At 44.4% G+C, this 21791-nt stretch overlaps 1 protein-coding gene across 2 annotated transcripts; it reads left to right on the top strand.

Moving 5' to 3' along the window:
- Nucleotides 1-82: 82 nt before the first annotated feature.
- HTATIP2 (HIV-1 Tat interactive protein 2) lies at nt 83-20180 on the top strand. Of its 2 annotated transcripts, none has more exons than XM_038764498.1 (6): nt 83-136; nt 3872-4067; nt 4745-4852; nt 15757-15894; nt 18638-18699; nt 19738-20180. In XM_038764498.1, exons 2-6 carry the CDS (start codon nt 3873-3875, stop codon nt 19955-19957), a joined length of 723 nt encoding a protein of 240 aa, XP_038620426.1. In that variant the 5' UTR covers nt 83-136; nt 3872; the 3' UTR covers nt 19958-20180. The 2 variants fall into 2 exon arrangements, with proteins under 2 accessions (XP_038620426.1, XP_038620427.1); XM_038764499.1 differs by having other exon boundaries at nt 122-136; nt 3869-4067.
- Nucleotides 20181-21791: the final 1611 nt, after the last annotated feature.

Raw genomic sequence — 21791 nt, 5'->3', positions numbered from 1 at the left:
CGTGGCGGGCCCCGCCCTCATCTATGCGGCAGGGGGCGGTGGCGGAGCGCGCCTGCGCAGTGGGCACAGGGCTGGCCGGAGCGCGCCTGCGCAGTGGGCACCGGGCTGGACGAAGCGCAGGTTGTGTCCGCGCGAGGTCGGTCGGGGGGTCGCCCCGCTGCGGGTGGGCGCTGCGCTGCGGGGCTCGGCCTGGTGGTGGCGCTGCTTCGGCGGGGGCGCGGCCCGGCTCCGGGTAGCGGCGCGGCCGGCCGCGGGGGGGGCGCTCGCGCCCCGGGGGGCGTTGGTGGGACCATTCAGTCAGTCATTCATTCAGTCGTATTTATTGAGCGCCTCCTGTGTGCTGAGCACTGTACTAAGCGCTTGGGAAGCAGAAGTTGGCAAAATCTAGAGACAGTCCCTACCCGATAGCGGGCTCACAGTCTAGAAGGGGGAGACAGACAACGAAACAAAACGCATAGACAGGTGTCAAAACCATCAGAATAAATAGAATTAAAGCTATATTCATTCAGTCGTATTTATTGAGCACTTACTGTGTGCAGAGCACTGCACTAAGCGCTTGGGAAGTCCAAGTTGGCAACAACTAGAGACGGGCCCTACCCGACAGCGGGCTCACGGTCTAGAAGGGGGAGACAGACAACGAAACAAAACACGTAGACAGGTGTCAAAATCATCAGAACTAATAGAATTAAAGCTATATTCATTCAGTCGTATTTATTGAGTGCTTACTGTGTGCAGAGCACTGGACTAAGTGCTTGGGAAGTCCAAGTTGGCAACATCTAGAGACGGGCCCTACCCGACAGCGGGCTCACAGTCTAGAAGGGGGAGACAGACAACAAAACTAAACAAGTAGACAGGTGTCAAAATCATCAGAACAAATAGAATTAAAGCTATATTCATTCAGTCGTATTTATTGAGCGCTTACCGTATGCAGAGCACAGTAAGCGCTCAATAAATACGATTGAATGAATGAATTAATCCATCAATCATATTCAATCGAATGAATGAAAGGAAGGTATATATATATGTATACACCTGTATGTATATGTGTTTGTACATATTTATTACTCTATTTATTTTACCTGTACATATCTATTCTATTTATTTTATTTTGTTGTATGTTTGGTTTTGTTCTCTGTCTCCCCCTTTTAGACTGTGAGCCCACTGTTGGGTAGGGACTGTCTCTATATGTTGCCAACTTGTACTTCCCAAGCGCTTAGTCCAGTGCTCTGCACACAGTAAGCGCTCAATAAATATGATTGATTGATTGATTGATTGAAGAGAGCTAGCTTGGCGGATGTGCAGAGGGAGGGCATTCCAGGCCAGAGGAAGGATGTGGGCCGGGGGTCGCTGGCGGGACAGGCGAGAATGAGGGACAGTGAGGAGGTTAGTGGCAGAGGAGCGGAGGGTGCGGGCTGGGCTGGAGAAGGAGAGAAGGGAGGTGAGGTAGGAGGAGGCGAGGTGATGGACAGCCTTGAAGCCCAGGGTGAGGAGTTTCTACCTGATGCGCAGATTGATTGGTAGCCACTGGAGATTTTTGAGGAGGGGAGTAACATGCCCAGAGCGTTTCTGCACAAAGATAATCCAGGCAGCAGCGTGAAGTATAGACTTAAGTGGGGAGAGGCAGGAGGATGGATGGGAGGGGGGATCCCGCATCCCCGGCCACTGGACCGCCGCCTTGGCCCACTGACACAGCAGTTTCCTTTGCCCGGCAACTGCCTACGGCAGTGGAAGTGTTAAACTGCCATTCATTCATTCAGTGTATTTATTGAGCGCTTCCTGTAGATAATAATAACAATATTCCTCCCTTCAAGGCCCTACTGAGAGCTCAGCTCCTCCAGGAGGCCTTCCCAGACTGAGCCCCCTCCTTCCTCTCCCCCTCCTCCCCCTCTCCACCCCCCTGCCTTACCTCCTTGCCTTCCCCACAGCACCTGTATATATGTGTATATGTTTGTATGCATTTATTACTCTATTTATTTATTTTGTTTGTACATATCTATTCTATTTATTTTATTTTGTTAATATGTTTGGTTTTGTTCTCTGTCTCCCCCTTCTATAATAATAATAATAACAATGGCATTTGTTAAGCGCTTACTATGTGCAGAGCACTGTTCTAAGCGCTTCTAGACTGTGAGCCCACTGTTGGGTAGGGACCGTCTCTATATGTTGCCAACTTGTACTTCCCAAGCGCTTAGTACAGTGCTCTGCACACAGTAAGCGCTTAATAAGTATGATTGATTGATTGATTAATGACGGTATTTGTTAAGCGCTTACCATGTGCCAAGCACTGGGGTTGCAGCGTGGCTCAGTGGAAAAAGCCCGGGCTTTGGAGTCAGAGGTCATGGGTTCAAATTCCGCTCCACCACTTGTCAGCTGTGTGACTTCGGGCAAGTCACTTCACTTCTCTGTGCCTGATACCTCATCTGTAAAATGGGGATTAAGACAGTGAGCCCCACGTGGGACAATCTGATTACCTTGTATCCACCCCAGCACTTAGAACAGTGCCTTGCACATAGTAAGCGCTTTAATAAATGCCATTATTATTACATGGCGTAGTGGTCAAGGGCTTAGTTCAGTACTCGGCACATAGTAAGTGCTCAATAAATGCTATTGAATGAATGGGTAGAGCCCGGGTCTGGGGGTCAGAAAGTCGTGGGTTCTAATCCCGACTCCGCCACTTGTCTGCCTTGTGACCGTGGTCAAGTCCCTTCACTTCTCTGTGCCTCGGGTGTAAAATCTGTAAAATGGGGATTGAGGCCATGAGCCCACAAGGTACAGGGACTGTGTCAAACCTGATCTGCTTGTATGTATCCCAGCGTTTAGTACAGTGCCTGGCACACAGTAAGCACTTAACAAATACCATAATAATAATAATAATACAAGGTAATTGGGTTGTCCCACGTGGGACTCACAGTCTTAATCCCCATTTTACAGATGAGGTAACCGAGGCCTAGAGAGGTTAAGTCACTTAACCAAAGTCACCCAAGCTGACAAGTGGTGGAGACAGGATTTGAACCCGCGACCTCTGACTCCCAAGCCCGTGCTGTTTCCACTAAGCCATGCTGCTTCTTTATGCAAAGCATGGTACCAAGGGCTTGGGAGAGTACGATAGAACAACACACGGATGCATTCCTGCAACGAGCTGTCAGCCTCAGTAGGAATGGGACTTTTGAAGCCCTTTCTCTGTGCTGGGGTGCATACTGGATAATCAGGTTGGACGCAGAAGGAAGGGAAAACAGGTTTTTTAATCCCCTTTTACAGATGAGGAAACTGAGGCACACAGGACAAGCATTTGTTCAAGGTCACAGAGAAAGAAAATGGTGGACTCTCCTCCCTAGACTGTAAACTCCTTGTGAGCAGGGAATGTCACTGTTTATTCTTGTATTCTACTTTCCCAAGTGAATAGTATGCTGCTCATCACATAGTAAGTGCTTAATAAATACGATTGAATGAATGTAGATGGGTCAGGGATGGTGTGTACCAACTCTGTTGTAGTGTACTTTCCCAAGAGCTCAGTACAGTGTTCTGCACGCAGTAAGTGCCCAATAAATACCCTTGATTGGAGCTGAGATTATAACCCTGTGCTCCTGGTTCCTAGTCCCATACATTTAACATTAAGCCACGCTGTCCCCCCACTCCCACGGCTTGAGAAAGTTTAGCGCCATAGGATTTGGTCGCAGCCGGAGTTAATCAATCAATCGTATTTATTGAGCGCTTACTGTGTGCAGAGCACTGTACTAAGCGCTTGGGAAGTACAAGTTGGCAACATATAGAGACAGTCCCTACCCAACAGTGGGCTCACAGTCTAAAAGTTAAGGCCAATAAAGTATTTTGGGGATCTGGAGTTATCTGTGTTGGGTATTTTGTCCAGCAGAATGGCCACCACGGAGGACATGCGGAACCTCCGGGAAGAATTCAAGATGCAGAATAAATCTGTCTTTATTCTGGGTGCCTCAGGAGAAACTGGCAGAGTGCTCTTGAAAGAAATCTTGAACTGGCAGTTATTTTCTAAGGTCACCCTCATTGGACGGAGAGTACTGAACTTTGAAGAGGAAGCCTATAAAAACGTGGTATGATGTGGGATTGGACACCTTTGGCCGTCGGGTGGAAGAGTAGGCGTTCTCCCTTTTGATTTTTAGTAATTTTAAGAAATTGAAATTAGAGAAATTAATCTCTAAATAGAGGCCTAAAGGAAACCCACCTCACTACAGTCGTGGAGGTACTAAGGGAAGTAGACTTTTGTAACAGTTTACCTAATTCTGCCTATGCAGTTAATGCCATTTCATATCATGTCTTATATATCTTACCTGGGGAAGAAAATAAACAAAAGTCATGTCTGATCCTAGTGACCCAAGAAAAGCAAGTGATTGGGTTTTATTTAAAAGATACAGCTTATGGGATATGCCGACACAGCTAATCTTGCCTCACTTTCACTAGGCACTTGGGAGCGCTCAATCCTATGGATTCTCGGGGAAAATTTTGGAAAAAACAGAACTCTTCACCCTTCAAATGGCTGAGCTGAAATGGTTTGGGATAATAATAGGGTCATTGCCAAGAATAAAGGCATCATCTTTTAGGGAGGGATTTTAATTTTGTAACTATAAATAGTCCTTTTCTTTCATGGGTCACAGCTTCTTGAAGTAGTAGTGTTTTTTAGGATGAGCAGCTTTTGGGCATTTCTGGAGTGTTCTTTAAAATGAGTATGGTTTTTAATAATTCCAAGAATTCTCTTTTCTGTGTGGTTTAGATTCAAGAAGTAGTGGACTTTGAGAAATTGGATGAACATTCCTCAGCATTTCAAGGCCATGATGTTGGATTCTGTTGCCTGGGGACCACTAAAGCCAAAGCAGGCTCGGTAAAGTAGAAAATTTTAAATTGACATTGAGTGGCAGAAAATTTCAGTGATACTTTTCTTCCCCGAATTACTTTTTCTTCCCTTTCCATACACCCTCTCTTCTCTTTGCACCGGTGAGACAGCCTCATCATACCTCAATACTGTACTTGCCTACCCTTTTACTTTTTTGTGTAGTTTTCTGTAAAATAACAGTAATAATTGTGGTATGTGTTAAGCACTTACTGTATGCCAGGCACGATACTAAACACTAGTGTGGATACAAGCAAATCAGGTTGGACACAGTCCCTGTCCCATATGGGGCTCACATTCTTAATCCCCATTTTACAGATGAGGTAACTGAGGCACAGAGAAGTGAAGTGACTTGCCCAAGGTTACACAGCAGACAAGTGGCAGAGCTGGGATTAGAACCCATGACCTTCTGATGCCCAGGCCCATGCTCTATCCACTATGCCATGCTGCATAGTAAGAAGCTAGCCCATTGTTGGCTTGGATTCCCTATTAAAAAAACATGAGAGGAATGCTGTCAATACACCCATAGTATTCTCATCTGTAAAACTTTCTGTGATTATTTGCCAATTTGCCAGACAAATGCAAATTATATACCTCTAGCTGAGGAAGCATAGTAACCATTAGTCTGCTGATTTACAAAAGAAATGGCATTGGTGGGTCAGATGAGATGTCTGTCCAGCCTGATGTGCCATTTTTGATGCTGGAATCCTGTGATGAGCTCCCTTTTTAATATCCAAATGAAAAATTAATGGATTATTAACACCCCTAGCTTTCCCTCTTGGAACCTAATATGGACCTCTCATATATGAACTTATGCAAAACCTTCTTGAACCTAGGGGTGTTTTGGGCCTGTACCACTTCATAAGTTAATACGTTAATAAATTCCAATGCTTACCATCCACTGTGAAGAAGCGCTTCCATATTATTTGTTTTAAACCACTGACTTCAAGCTTCATTGCCCCACTCCCCTTTAAACTGATGTGAGATTGGGTGAAAAGCAATGCCTTGCTCCCTATTCTTCCTAACACTCGATAAATAGCATGGATGGATTAATTGGTTCATTAATTTGTTGATATCAGTCGTATCAACTCAGCTTTCAACTTTCCAGATTGAAGGCTTTTCAGAAAAACCCTTGAAAGGAAGCTGTTCTGAACCCCAGTTGGTCTTCTATTCTGTTTGCTCCTGAATTGTTCTTCCGTTGGAGAGATGTTCCAAACTATTTTTCTTGGCAGGGTGTGGGCTTCTCTAAATTATCAGGATTTAGAGCCATGCCCAGATGTTTTTTAGTTTTAAACTATAAATTGAATTAGTTTCCTACCTCGTCTCTTCTGCTGCCGTTCTCTAACACCTTCCCTCTCTGGAATTCTCCCCTTGACATTCCGCATACCACTTCTCATCCCTTTGTCAAAGCCTTTATGAAATTACATCTCCTCCAGGAGGCCTGCCCTGATTAACCTCCTGTCTCCCACTCCAGCATTTCTCACCAAAGCATTTAGGTATTTGTGTCCCCCTGTAAGGTATACATACCTTTATACTTCTGCTTCCATCTACCTGTAATTGAGTATAGTGCCTGCGCTCCCCCTAGATTGTGGATTGAGAGGAGGGATCATGTTTACTAATTGTACTCTCCCTTGTGCTTAGTACAGTGCTCTGTGCATGCTAAATACTGAATAAATAGTATTGATTGACTAAACCAGGAAACTAATCCTGTGTGTAAATTAGGCAATGGGGAAGATGCATACTAATTTAGTCCACTGAAGCAGTTACGTGATAAATGGCACCATTGTGGCCTGGAAAAGTTAATACCTCTTCCCTAATGTATAATTAAATGTAAAGTGTTTATCTGTTCAGATCCTCAGTTATTATCCTCAGTTGAGGATAATAAAGCCCTAGAAATTTACTGTCTAAATTAGACAAACAAAACTGACATAAAATGTACCTTAGAAATCTCATCATACTTTAAAAATGATGCAATTATAATCCTGCTGACATCGGGCACATTTTTAGACCTATGCATTTTAGAAAATCCAACCTTGTAATAGGTGTTTAACACTGTTTTGGAAGAAGTGAATAGAAGATGACCTAAAAAAAAACCCTTGTGTTCTCAAGGTACTGCAGCATTTTTGCTCAGAAATGAAATGTATTTCAGTAGCTTCCTGCCTCTCCATTTGTTCTTTATAATTCCAATAGTGACTTCTTGATGAACTCTATTCCAGATGGGTCCCTAGGAATAAAGACATGCTCAAACATGCTCATGTCTCCTCTACGTTAAAAAACCCTCCCTTGACCATAAAGCTTCCTCCAGTTATCACCCTATCTCCCACCTATCATTCCTCTCCATACTCCTTGAGTGACTGGTCTGTACTTGCTATATCAAGTTCCTTTTCTCCAATTCTCTCCTTGACTCCCTCTAATCTGGCTTCTGTCCCCTTCACACCACAGAAATCAAGCTATCAGTGGGCACCAATGATCTCCTTCTGGCCAAATCCAATGGCCTCTACTCCTTACTAATCCTCCTCGGCCGCTCCACTGCCTTTGTCACTATCGACCGCCCACTTCTGGAAACAATATCCAACCTGGGCTTCCCTGACACTGCCTGCTCCTGGTTCATTCATTCATTCATTCAATCATATTTGTTGAGTGCTTACTGTGTGCAGAGCACTGTACTAAGCACTTGAAAAGTACAATTCGGCAACACATAGGTTCTCTTCCTATCTTTCTGGCCGCTTGTTTTCAGTCTCTTTTGTGGACTTCTCCTCCGTCTCCTACCCCCGAACTGTTGATGTCCCTCAAGGTTCAGTTCTGGGTCTCCTCCTGTTCTCCATCTACATCCGTCCCTTGGAGAACTCATTCGCTCCCGTGGCTTCAACTACCACCTCTTTGCGGATGATTCCCAAATCTGCATCTCCAGCCCTGCTCTCTCTCCCTCTCTGCGGTCTTACATTTCCTCCTGCCATCACCTCAAATTTAACATGTCCAAAACAGAACTCCTTATCCTCCCACCCAAACCCTGTCTTCCCCCCAACTTTTCCATCACTGTACGTGGCACCACCATTCTTTCTGTCTCACAAGCCCTTAACCTTGGTGTTAGCCTTGACTCCTCTCTCTCATTCAACCCAGATTTTCAATCCTGTCTGTTTGACCTTAACAACATTTCTGAAATCCAACCTTTCCTTTCCATCCAAACTGCTACCTGTTAATCCAAGCATTTATCCTATCCCATCTTGATTACTATATCAGCCTCCATGATGACCTCCCTGCCTCCTGTCTCTCCCCATACTAGTCCATACTTCGCTCTGTTGCCCAGATCATTCTTCTAGAAAAATGTTCAGTCCATGCTTCCCCACTTGTCAAGAACCTCCAGTGGGTGCCCATCCACTTCCATATTGAACAAAAACTTTAAACCATCAGCTTAAAAGCACTCAATCACCATGTCCCCTTCTACCTCACCTCGCTAGTGTCCTAGTGCAACCCACCCCACACACTTCACTCCTCTAATGCCAACCTACTTACTTTATCTCAGTCTCATCTGTCTCATCTCTGACCTCTTGCTCACATCCTGCCTCTGGCCTGGAACGTCCTCCCTTTTCACACGCAATTTCAAAACCTTTTTGAAGGCACATCTCCAAGAGGTCTTTCCTAACTAAGCCTTCATTTCCTCTCTTCCCACTCCCTTCTGAGTCACCCTATCTTGCTCACTTTACTCACCACCCCACAGCACTTATGTACATATCCATAATTGACTTATATTAATGTCCGTCTCTCCCTCAAGACCGTAAGCTTGATGTTGACAGGGAATGTGTCTGTTGTATCGTTGTCGTACTCTCCCAAGTGCTTAGTATGGAGCCCTGCACACAGTAAGCCCTCAATAAATATGATTGATTGAAAGACATAGAAATCTGCCTTCCCTTTCTCTCAGCTCTGTGATTTTACACTAAGGCAGTGTTTTGCACATAGCTGGCCCCCAGTGCCACTCTGGAGCATAATTTTCAGTCAGAGTTAGTGAGTTTGTAGAAGTTGACACATTATGGTCTAGTCACAGTGTGGTCCCATAAGGAAGAGTCTCTGGATTAGATTCCATAAGTGATTGTTGGTGACATATATACGAGTCTATCTTTGGTGACTTGTGATTCTTCTCAGGCACTGTAAGGATTATATCTGCATTATTCTATTCCCCAGTGCTCTGCATTCATTTTCTAGCTACTGCAGAGATGAATAGGTGCCAGATGCAAAAATGCAGGCAGAACGTTTGGATCAAGCCGTGGACTTGGTGTGTGCCCACACTACTGCTGTTTTTAACTAGCAACATAATTCCTCTTCAAATTAAATAAAAATAAAAGGAAACATACACCCTAGCGTATTATCGCATGAAATACTGGGTTTGGCTGTGTATTATCAGTAAGCCTCTTTATTTTACGGCTCAACCTGCAGGGCTTGATTGAGGAGCCAGCAAAAGCCTTAGCAGAGATGTGATCAGAGTGAGCTCCTGGAGTTTACAGAGAGGATTGCGAGCCTCGGAAAGACCCTTTCTTTGCTGAAAGGAACATCAGAACTATGGGCCAGCCTTCCTTTACCCACTTGCCCCTAGCAGAGAAAGGATAGCATTTTGAGTTGTGATCAGTTTGGTTTCCTGTACATTTTGGCAGCAGTCCTCAATTCCTGTTTATCAGGTACTGATGAAATAATTCCTTCAGCATATAAAGCATTTACACTTTTGCCAAGGCCCTTTCACATTGACTAACTCCAATTATTCTCTCATTCCCCTCTTCATGGTTTCGACTACTTAAGGCATTTGTTAAGTACTTACTATGTGTCAAATACTGTTCTTGGCATTGGGTTAGATACCGGATAATCAGGTCCTATGCAGTCCCTGCCCCACATGGAGCTCACAGTCTAAGTAGGAGGGAGAACACCTATAGATTTCCCATTTTATGGTTGAGGAAACTGACTTGCCCAAGGTCACACAGCGGCAAGTGATAATAGCTGCGTGATAGTAGCTGTGATTAGGTTCCAGGACTTCTGACTCCCAAACCCTTGCTCTTTCCACTAGACCATTACTGATTCCCTTAGAGGCTTAAGTGATTTACCAGGATCACCTAGCAGGTAAAAGGCATAGATGAGACTGAAGCCCAGGACTCCTCTGTATGTGTTCTTTCTACTAATTGACTAGTTAATCAGTAATTTTAGTAAAATCCAGTAAAATTAGCCTACAAAGAATTAGAATTCCCCTTTATTCTATATATGTGGACTCCCAAATCTACCTCTAGGCTAATTTGTAACCAACACCTAATTAATAAATAACTAAGGCATTTAATCATTGTATATGTGATAAGCCCTAGCATAGATGCAAGGTTTTGTGATTGGCCCCAGTCTCTTTCACACAGAGGGCTCACAATCTATTTTATTCCCAATTTGAAGAGGAATTATGTTGCTAGTTAAAAACAGCAGTAGTGTGGGCACATGCTAAGTCTATGGCTTGATATGTGTGATTTGCCTGCATTTTTGCATCTTCTCTGCAGGCTCGGAAATTATGACATGCTAGGGCAGTAGCACAGCCGGAATTCAAACCAGGGTCATGGGGCACTGCCCCACCCAGTGTTAAATCCTATGCTCTTTCCACTAAGCCATGTTGCCCTCCCACAATCATACTGCATATCTCCTTGCCCCCAGAATGATGGGGGCGGTTATTCCGGATGGCCACCAAGTCACCGGGCAACTAAAGAATTAGAGAGCGTGTGACTGCCGAAAGTTTTAATAAAGTTTTATTGGTAAGGCCGAAGACCGAATGGGGGGAATGCACCCGGCGGGCTCATTTCCTTAAGGGAAAAGGCCCCGAAGACCCAATAGGGGGTAACGCACCCGGTGGGCTCATTTCCTTAAGGGAAAGGGCCCCGAGTGCCCAATACAATGGGTATATATACCGCTGTTGCTGATCACAATGATTGGTAGATTTGAAAACAGTGGGGACTGGATTGGTGCAGATTTGGTACAGAGCTGGGCAGAGTCTATCTCCTTATGTGGTTTGGTTCCCGTACCCAGCCAGGGGGCTGCAGGGTCTAAGGCCCATACCAGATATGGCAACAGGACCGCGTACATTCAAACAATATCTGCAACATTTCCATGGGGCATGAGGGCCCCCATCAAGAACATCTCCATTTGAAGGTGCCGCTGGTACCTCAACCGTGTAACATTTAAAACTGAACTACTTCTCTCCTAAATCATTCAATCATTTTTATTAAGCGCTTACTATGTGTAGAGCACTGTACTAAGCGCTTGGGAAAGTACAATAAAACAGACAGTGACAATCCCTGCCCACAAGTTCAGTCTTCTAACTTTCCTACCTCAGTCAATACACCAACATTGTTCCTGCCCCGAAGCCTGCAACCTCGACTTCTTCCTTGACTCCTTCGTATCCTCCACATTCAACTTTCAAATCCTGCCTGTTCTTCATACCTAGCATAGCCCAGATCTTCCCTTTCTCTCCATTTAGACAGTTATTACTCGGATACAAGCGCTAATCATAGCAAGACTAGACTGTTCTATCAGCCTCATTTCCCTGTCTGCAGCCTGTCCCTTCTTCAATCTGTGTTATACGCCACTGTATGATGATGGTGATTATGGTATTTTTTAAGCAATTACTATGTGCCAAGCAGTGTTCTAAGCACTGGGGTAGAGACAAGGTAATCAGGTTGTCCCACATGGGGCTCACAGTCTTAATCCCCATTTAACAGATGAGGTAACTAAGGCACAGAGAAGTTAAGTGGCTTGCCCAAGGTCACACAGCAGACAAGTGGCAGAGCCGGGATTAGAATCCATGTCCTCTGACTCCCAAGCCCGTGCTCTTTCCACTGAGCCATGCTGCTTCTCAGAGCCACGCTGTATGGAACATCTTTTTGAAGCATCGTTTGGCACGCATCCCTTCGCTCCTCAAAGCCCTCCACTAGCTTTCAGTGCTCCTCTGCATCAGGCAAAACTTCTCACAATTGGATTCAAGGTTCCACCAATTAACCTGATTTTGCATATTTTTTTTGTTCGGTCACCTTCTAACTGTACCTTGCTCTTGACTTTCCAGCCTCAATTCCCTCAGCTTGGAACACCCTTTTCCAATCTCAGTCTGAAAGATCCACCTCTTCCTACAAACCTTCCTCTATTAATTTCCAGCATCGCAGGTCAGAGAAACTCTACAGCCATATCTAGCACTTTTGAAATTTATATACCTAACCTCAGCAATTGTGTGTTTACATTTATTCAATTGAACATTCAGATATTTATTTCGATTCCCCCTTTTAGACTGTGAGCCCACTGTTGGGTAGGGACTGTCTCTGTTGCCAGTTTGTACTTCCCAAGTGCTTAGTACAGTGCTCTGCACATAGTAAGCGCTCAATAAATACGATTGATGATGATGATGATGATTACTCCGTTTGTAAAGGCTTTCATGTCTGTTTCTCATTAGCGTTTAAGCTCCTTGGGAGCAGAGAGTGTGTCACTTTCCAAGCACTTAGGTCTCAAATGTTATTATTATTATTGTTTCTACTACTATTCTTACAAAGAAGTTTTTCTTCTGGAAAAAGGAGGTTAGGATTGAGGGGCAGCTTCTGCCATCGTAAGCCCTTATATTAGTAGTGTGGTTCTTATATGGGAGCTAAGTGACAAAGCAATGCACTCAGAGGACTTTGTCACTGACTAAATTAACAGGCTTCTAGACCAGTGAAATTTTAAAAAGATATATTTCTGGAAAGTGGCCTGTGTGCTGCCTTCATTCCCAAGCCTCCATTCTCCCATCTGTGGCATGTTGAGCTAAATCTATGTTGGTTTGAAAGACAAATTTCTTGATTTGGCATCTCTTGTCATTAGTACATAGAGTCTTCCCTACTCGAAAGAGAGGAATTGCTAGCTAGACTCTGGCTTCGAAACAAAGGCCCACATTAAAGTTGGATGTATAAGCCTCTCAGAATCATTGATGAGCAGTTAAACGCGACATTAAAAGGATTTCAACTTCTTTTTCCTTTGGACGCTTCACTCCCCAGCTAGAAAGCCTCGCATCGGTGTCAGGGGAAGAGAAATTCCAAATCGAGTGGGCTTAGAAAAATAAGTGTTTATAATCAGCTTGAGAGCTCAGCGGATTTGTGAAATCGTTTCGGATTAACAGGCTATTGATTGCTAATAAAACAATATTTAGCTTTGTCCGGAGAACGGCATTGGAGAAAGGTATAGGCACCTTGTCAAACTGGGCCCATTGAGCAGGGATGATGGGTCAGAGTGTGGGGGTCTTAGCGGCAGCGTGGGTGCTCGTTCTCCGAGGAGAGGTTGTCAGTTGTTAGGGAGGCGGGTGAAAGGAAGGACGCCACAGCCTGATGGCTGGGGTAGTATTGATGTGCATTAGCTGACTAATCAGATTGAAAAAGTCCCATGGTATTTATGTCACTTTAATTTTCATCAAACAATTGGCGACGACAGCACTCTATTAAAAGGAGGTTGATCCAGAACTAAAGCCAAATAAATTAGGGTCTCAGTTTAATCAAATTATCCCTTTGCAGGCCTTGGATTAACTGAGAGACGGCGTCGGTGATTTTTGATTGGTTGAATCTTTTTTAAAGAAGTTGATTATGGGGGGGGGGGGGGAGACTTAACACACACAACTATAAATAATCCTTCTAAAATAGCACCCCTAAAAAACAGGACTTAAATTTCACAAACTACCTTAGAGATTTTATTTTAGAAAAAAGCATCTGGTTTAATGGTAAGCTTTGCTTGCGGGGCCACAAAAACCAAACTTACGTTTTAACTGGAGGGACAGCGGAGCGAGCACTCTAAAGTTTGTTTTTGTCAGGTGCAATTGAAAATAAACTTTCAAATTTGAGACTTGATTTCTTTTTCCAAATATCCATTTGGGATGCAGTTCTGATTGGGCGGAATCACCTCCTGATGATGCCTTTAGTGGCATCTCCCATTGTAAATGACAGTTGAGTCTCAGCCCAGTCCCAAAGACTCTGGGACCGTGAACCCATGAAAAAGAATAAAGCATGATGACAGAAGTTTCGGCAGTGCCATTTGCACTCTGTCAGCCCTGCTGGTCTTTCCCCCTAGGGCACGTGGCCTGGTGGAAGGGGTACAGGTCTGGGGATCAGGGGACCGGGGTTCTAATCCCGGCTCCACTGCTTCCCTGCTCTGAGACCTTAGGCAAGTCACTTAATTTCTCTGAGCCTCAGTTTCCTCATCTGTAAAATGGGGATTCAGTGCCTGTTCACCCTCCCCTTTGGACTGGGACAGGGATTCTATCCAACCAGATAGTTATTTTTCTAACCCAGTGCCTGGTAGAGTTCTTGGCATTCATCCATTCATTCAGTCATATTTACTGTGTGCAGAGCACTGTACTAAGTGCTTGGGAGAGTTCAATACAACAATAAACAGTCACACTCCCTGCCCACAATGAGCTTACAGTCTAGAGGTGGGAAGATAGACATCAATGTAGATAAATAAAATTACAGATATGGCACAAAATAAGGACTTAACACATCACAATTATTAAGGCAGTGGGTGCACCAACTCATTAGGTGGGCCTGAGTGCAGCACGCTGAAATGCGTGCACAAAATTTATGCGTTTATGGCCGTGGTTGGGTTGGAGTATCATACATCCACAGACGTTGCCAAGTTGCCTCAGTAGCCGCTGTGATCTCTGCTCCCCGCATTAGCCAGCTATGTACAGGATTCCCACTGAGCTTGTCCACCACCCAAAAAGCCCTTTGCCAGAAACCTTCACCACCGATGGTTCAGTCCCAGCAGCCAGGCCTGCTTCTAGCTGCTTCACCCCTGCAGCCGCAGTGAAGTCTTGATTGAGCAAAAAGCAGGTGTATCACCATTTATAAAAACAGAAATGGACAGTTCAATAAGCCTTGGTCATAGAGGATAATATTGGGTTTTCTCTCTAAGGAAAAGGTATTTATCTAAACTAACTTGGTCATTGGTCACAAGGGTCCCGAGCATTGTGGAAATGTGTTTATGATACTACTTCGCTGAAAACAATTCTCGCAACAAACCAGCCAGTCTGCAGATGATAAATCTCCAGATAGACCTCACTATCAGTGTAAAATCTAAATTTGAAAGTCATGGGGTAAATACATACTATTTTTTTTCTTTACTGTTTTGAGGCTGTCTGACTGTCTGAGACTCCTCTATGTGTCACCAAGCAGCCCTGGCCCTGAAGTTGGATTATGTTGGTGACTGGTGTGTCTCCATACTCTTCCTTTGTTCATTTTCAGGACTCCACCTCCTGGGCCATTTCCCCCTTGACACTTTGCTTCTGATTCTTTTCTCAGCTCCCCAGATGTTTCTCTTGTTTGACATTTATCGAGTGTCTGCCAGGTGCCAAAGCCATAGTCCTACCTCAGTGGTCTTACAGCCTGCACGTAGAAGGGTTAAAGAAAGATCAGGAAAGCTCAGGAGAGAAAATAAGAGTGGTAGAGTCAAAGGAAAGGTAAACCCAAACAGGTTCCATAGCCTTTGTTCTTCCCAGCCCTTCAATCTTTTGTCTTCTACCTTTTTCGATTCCTGTCTTCCCGACGATGGCCGGGGCTCTCTCATGGTATCTCCACCTCCAGTCCTTATTCCTGTTACCCTATGTTTCTCGTAATTTTCCTTTTGTGTGTGATGGAGGCTCATCCCTTGGCTCTCCATTGCCCAGGAGCCCAGGAAATGAACCAAATAATGTCCTTTTTAGATTATGAGCCCCACTAGGGACAGAGACCCTATTTAATTCCCACCCATGTATTTTCTCCCAGCACTTAGTTTAAGTACAGTGCTCCGTACACAGTAAGCACTTAACAAATACTATCACTATTAGTACTTTTAGCCTTCTGTAATTTGGAAATAGCATTCATGTCCTTTCTGTCCCCCAGGAGGGATTTGTCCGTGTCGACCGGGATTATGTACTGAAGTCAGCAGAGTTAGCGAAAGCTGGAGGGTGCAAACATTTCAACTTGCTGTCCTCAAAAGGAGCTAATAAGAGGAGCAGTTTTTTGTATCTACAAGTTAAGGTTTGTGCAAGTTTTCCTTTTCATTCTCTAGAGCTTTTCTTACATGGGCTCCCTTTCTTGTTCTGAATAATACATGAGGCTCATCTGGAAAGAGTGAATTAGTAGTACTGTTAGTAATAATACTTCTTTGTATTTCTATTAACTGTAGGGACCGTGTTGCCGGGGGCTGTGTTTTCTGCACAAGTATTGATTTAGAAGCTATTTATAAAGCTGTTGCCTTGTAATTCCCTTGCACCCTCCTTCTCCCCTCAAGTGCTTCTAGGCTCATGATTGAAGTGGGAGTTGATCTCATTTTAATAATTATAAATGATCCGAACTCAGGAGTGGTGGAAATTTGTGAAAACAGACTTTTTATTTTTCACCCTCAAAGTTTGGGAAAAAAAACGAAAAACAAAACTGTAAAGCTCTTCTTAGCTGTGACTCCCAGGAAGTATTCACATCGAGAATGTGGCATTCGTTAAGCGGTTACTATGTGCCAGGCACTGTAATTAAGCAAGCCCTGGGGTAGATACAAGATCATCAGGTCCCCCATGGGACTCACAGTCCAAGTAGGAAGGAAAACAGGTATTCGATCTGTATTTTCCAGATGCAGGAACTGAGGCACAGAGAAGTTAAGTGGCTTGCCCAAGGCCAATCAATCAATCATATTTATTGAGTGCTTACTGTGTGCAGAGCACTGTACTAAGCGCTTGGGAAGTACAAGTTGGCAACATATAGAGACAGTTCCTACCCAACAGTGGGCTCACAGACTAAGAGGGGGAGACAGAGAACAAAACCAAACATACTAACAAAATAAAATAATCTGCCTGATGCGCAGATTGATTGGTAGCCACTGGAGATTTTTGAGGAGGGGAGTAACATGCCCAGAGCATTTCTGGACAAAGACAATCCGGGCAGCAGCATGAAGTATGGATTGAAGTGGGGAGAGACACGAGGACGGGAGATCAGAGAGAAGGCTGATGCAGTAGTCCAGACGGGATAGGATGAGAGCTTGAATGAGCAGGGTAGCGGTATGGATGGAGAGGAAAGGGCGGATCTTGGCAATGTTGCGGAGCTGAGACCGGCAGGTTTTGGTGACGGCTTGGATGTAAGGGGTGAATGAGAGAGCGGAGTCGAGGATGACACCAAGGTTGCGGGCTTGTGAGACGGGAAGGATGGTAGTGCCGTCAACAGAGATGGGAAAGTCAGGGAGAGGGCAGGGTTTGGGAGGGAAGACAAGGAGTTCTGTCTTGGACATGTTGAGTTTTAGGTGGCGGGCAGACATCCAGATGGAGATGTCCTGAAGGCAGGAGGAGATGTGAGCCTGGAGGGAGGGGGAGAGAGCAGGGGCAGAGATGTAGATCTGGGTGTCATCAGCGTAGAGATGATAGTTGAAGCCGTGGGAGCGAATGAGGTCACCAAGGGAGTGCGTGTAGATCGAGAACAGAAGGGGACCAAGCACTGAACCTTGGGGAACCCCCACAGTAAGGGGATGGGAGGGGGAGGAGGAGCCTGCAAAAGAGACTGAGAATGACCAGAGAGATAAGAGGAGAACCAGGAGAGGACGGAGTCTGTGAAGCCAAGGTCAGATAGCGTGTTGAGGAGAAGGGGGTGGTCCACAGTGTCGAAGGCAGCTGAGAGGTCGAGGAGGATTAGGACAGAGTATGAGCCGTTAGATTTGGCAAGCACAAGGTCATTGGTGACCTCTGAGAGGGAGTTTCCGTGGAATGTAGGGGACGGAAGCCAGACTGGAGGGGGTCGAGGAGAGAGTTGTTGTTGCGGAATTCTAGGCAGCGCGTGTAGACAACTCGTTCAAGGAGTTTGGAAAGGAATTGTAGGAGGGATATGGGGCGATAACTAGAAGGTGAGGTGGGGTCGAGAGAGGGTTTTTTTAGGATGGGAGAGACATGGGCATGTTTGTAGGCAAAGGGGAAGGAACCAGTGGAGAGTGAGCGGTTGAAGATGGAAGTTAAGGAGGGGAGAAGGGATGGAGTGAGAGATTTCATAAGATGAGAGGGAATGGGGTCAGAAGCACAGGTGGCTGGAGTAGCACTTGAGAGGAGGGAGGAGAGCTCCTCTCACACAGCCACACAGCAGGCAAGTGACAGAGCCAGGATTTGGACCCAGGTCCTCTGACTCCTAGGTCCAAACTCCTTCCACTAGGCCACGCTGCTTCCCTGTGTTTATTCACGCTGGTTAACATTCATACAATTTATGATTCTTCTATATTTACTTTCAGCAGCTAAAGTATCTGGTCTAAGAAGGTTAAACAGGAGGGAAAACTCAGCCTCCTTTAGCTCTTGGGCAATGCCAATACCAAATTCTGTATAGAGTAATTCAGTAAAACTGGTAGTCAGTGAGATCCCGAATCCAAGGTCCTGTGATCAGTAATGCCTAAAACAATACCTTGGCTTGAAAAACATTTTTATCGAGTGTTTTAGAGAATCCCAGAAACCACTCTAGTAAATGGAATAAAGAGGGTGATTTTTAAAATTGCCCTGATTCTCAGATTTGACACTCTTTCGTTTCTCAGGGACTCTAAAATGGAGGAAGCTAACTGTGTTGGCCTGGGTTGGTAGCTTTTGTCAGATGTTGTTCTTGTTCTGGTTGAACTTCTAGTGTAAATGAAAATCTGTCATTTAAGAGATAGAAGCTTCGGAGGCCTTCATTCTGATTATTTTTAAGCAAGAAATCAGTTTACAAACCATTCTGAAGCACACTGAGGTTTTTGATATTGGAGAAATTATTTATTTTGCTTTTGTAGGGTGAAGTGGAAGCCAAAATTGAAGAATTGAACTTCGATCGCTACACAATATTTAGACCTGCGTAAGTATTACTACTTAGCCAAAGTCTCCTACTGTGTAAATTACTCCCTGGGAGTAAGTTAAGCACTTTTAGAAGCCGATTCAATCCTTTTTAGGCCACAAGGGTGTCATTTAGTAAATAACTGCTTCAATGCCCTAATGGTTTTACCTAGGGCCCTGTAACATTTACATCTGCTTCAAAAAGTACCCTAACTACTCCCAGGAACTGTTGTGGTTTATGCATGTAGAAGAATTTGGCCCATTGATTCAAAAACATTTTGAAGTGAAATGCTGTTGATAATTATTCCTTTTAACATCACAAGATATTGGAAAGTAGGTGTATACTGCTGGGATCACAGAAGTTAAAAGCATACCCTACTCCAGAAATGAAATTCTTGATAGGTAGTGCCTGTTCTTTACTCCGCATCTCCCCACCAAAAAAAATCAAAAAAATTAAAAATCCACCTGAGGACTAAGGATTTCCAGGTCTAAGCCTGGGTGAAAATTGAGATTGGGTGGGAAAAAAAACCCTCAGCACTGTAGGTCCTGAAGATTGAACTGGTAGGCTGAGTACCAGTCAGGATCCTTGGCAACTTCTTTTAAAATTAGGTAACTTCTTCCTTCAACTTAATCTTTCCAAAACCTAGATGAGTGCGGTACTGCAATGACTGTGAAACTTTATTGAGCAATAGTCATGGGTTTGTATTTTTTAACTCAACCACACAACAGAGGCCTGGACTGTTTTTCTAGTTTGCTCGTTTTCATGGAGCCAGGGATGGTCCTCAGTTTCTTGGCTCCTCAGATCTGTTCAGATCATAAGGGGCTGCTTCTCAAAATCCTCAACAAACCTCCTGCCCCAATGGAAGATGGTATTTCATTCATTCATTCAATGGTATTTATTGAGCGCTTACTGTGTGCAGAGCACTGTACTAAGCTCTTGGGGAGTACAAGTTGGCAACATAAAGAGACGGTCCCTACCCAACAACGGGCTCACAGTCTAGAAGGGGGAGAAATTTCCTAAGCAAGTTCACCTGATCTGGTCCTTCTTGTGTATTTTTAGTGTCCTGCTATGTGACAGACAAGAATCCCGCCCAGGGGAATGGCTGGCCAGAAAATTCCTAAGTTCCATGCCGAATGTGTTGGCGGATGGCTATTCAGTGCCTGTGCTGACTGTAGTCAGAGCGATGCTTAACAATCTGGTACTCAAGAGTGACAAGAAGGTGGAGCTGCTAGAGAACAAAGCAATCCATAACCTTGGGAAAACAGACCCAACTGCCTAGTCACGATCATATTGAATAGAAAGCAATTCAGCATTTATTAAATCTTGCTGTACTATTCAAATAACCCGACAAGGTTTATGAGAGCTACAGAATATTTGTTTCGGGATTAAAGCTTGTTTACATGTACTTCCATAAAGGCTATATCATATGAAGATCATTAATTAACTTAGTATCTATATTACTGCTTTATTATTGTAATTAAAAAAGGGCTATTACAAGGACATTGTGGATATTGTCTTTTTTTTTTTCAAATTACAACAAAGGAGTATTCGCTTCATAATTAGCAACCTACTGTATCCTCTTAGGTGTAAATTTTTAGGAAGACTCAGAGCTGCTACTGTTGGAAAACTTATTACTCCCTGCTAGTATGTTGTTTGTGTTTGTGCAATGGCTCAGTTTAAATTTCTTTTCCTGTTTTATCTTTCAGTTGTCATAGGGTCCTCCCACTCAGTTTACTGCTGTTGAAGCTGAGCCTTTTCCAATTGCTTAGCTTGTCAAAAATTCTAGCCACTAACTGAAATATATTAATGCATTAATGTTTTGGTATCTTTGGTGCCTTCCTTCCAAAGAGCCAAGGTTTATATCAGGAAACTACAAATTAAAAACTTTTCACAGTGCAAAGTTAACTGGAGAAGGAATAGAAGGGCAGGGCATATAGGAGGCAAAGATGTGGAGAAGCAGAAAACAGAAAGAAGGAATAGATTAGTTACTAATCAGAGGTATTTACTGAGCACTTACTGTGGGCAGAGCCCATTGTATTAAGTGCTTCGGAGAGTAAAGTACAAAAACATTATTATCTATCAGTCTATTACCCACTTCCCTGATGAAAGAGTTGTAGTGTTTATTTAGGCCCTTAGGGCTAGTTAGAGAAGCAAAAGTGCACTTTAATGCTTGCCCCAGTCTCTCTTTTTGGGGGATGCTCAATGAATCAGTGGTATTTATTGAGCATTAGCAAGCACTTGGGAAATTACAATAGTTTCTCTTTCACTACACACACACACACACACACACACACACACACACACACACACACACACACACACACACACACACACACACACACACACACACACACACACACAATCTCCCCTCCTCACACCCACCACAGTTAGGTAAAATTCCTGGCATTTAAGTCATTTTTTTGCCAGAGCAAGAAAACCTAGGGTGACCGAGGTGAAATCCTTTTTGCCTGGTAATATAGAAATGCATGGGAGTTAGGGTCACCTAATTTCAATTTGAAGAGAGGCACTGGCTGGAGTCTGGTTTCATTTGCTCTCCACTGCTGCAGAGAGGCGGGGCTTGAGTTATTCAAATACAGGCAAGTTTGTGCAGGGGTGAAAGTAAAATACATATATTGCCTGAACACCCTTGATGTCACACACGTTATACTGGATGTGCAGCATAACGTGATTCATTCATTTATTCATTCAGTTGTATTTATTAAGAGCTTATGATGATGCCACGGGTTGGGCTGGATAATTTCGGGACAAATATAAAAACGGGAGATGAGGAGCAGAGGGCCATGCATCCCAGCCCTTCCCCAATGTCCCACCTGTTGGGCAGAGGTCAGAAAGCCCCAGGAAGGATGCCTATACCTCTCCGCTTTCCCCTTCACACCTGGTGTGACTTCCCTACAGCACAGGATGACCAGCTTGTGCAGCACAAATGCTTCAGACTTGACCCACTCTCCCTTATTGCCCAATGGCCTCCTCCCTGAGACACCCACTTTGCTCTTGCCCTGAGCCCTCACTGTCAGTAACAGGGGAAGGGTGGGACAGAAAGAAGGGTGAGAGGAGCGAGTGAGGAAGTTGAGGAATCAAGCAGGGCATCTTTA

Source organism: Tachyglossus aculeatus, chromosome 22, assembly GCF_015852505.1.
Source record: "Tachyglossus aculeatus isolate mTacAcu1 chromosome 22, mTacAcu1.pri, whole genome shotgun sequence".
In the NCBI taxonomy this organism is placed as follows: domain Eukaryota; kingdom Metazoa; phylum Chordata; class Mammalia; order Monotremata; family Tachyglossidae; genus Tachyglossus; species Tachyglossus aculeatus.
The sequence above is the reverse complement of the archived record's forward strand: the minus strand, read 5'-3'. Positions and strand labels throughout refer to the sequence as shown.

Bases quoted from the DNA above. Each gene is read 5' to 3' on its own strand.
- HTATIP2 (XM_038764498.1), top strand. From the start codon at position 3,873: ATGGCCACCACGGAGGACATGCGGAACCTCCGGGAAGAATTCAAGATG. The intron at 4,853-15,756 runs GTAAAGTAGAAA...TCTGTCCCCCAG, and splicing joins CTAAAGCCAAAGCAGGCTCG to GAGGGATTTGTCCGTGTCGA. The intron at 18,700-19,737 runs GTAAGTATTACT...GTGTATTTTTAG, and splicing joins TACACAATATTTAGACCTGC to TGTCCTGCTATGTGACAGAC.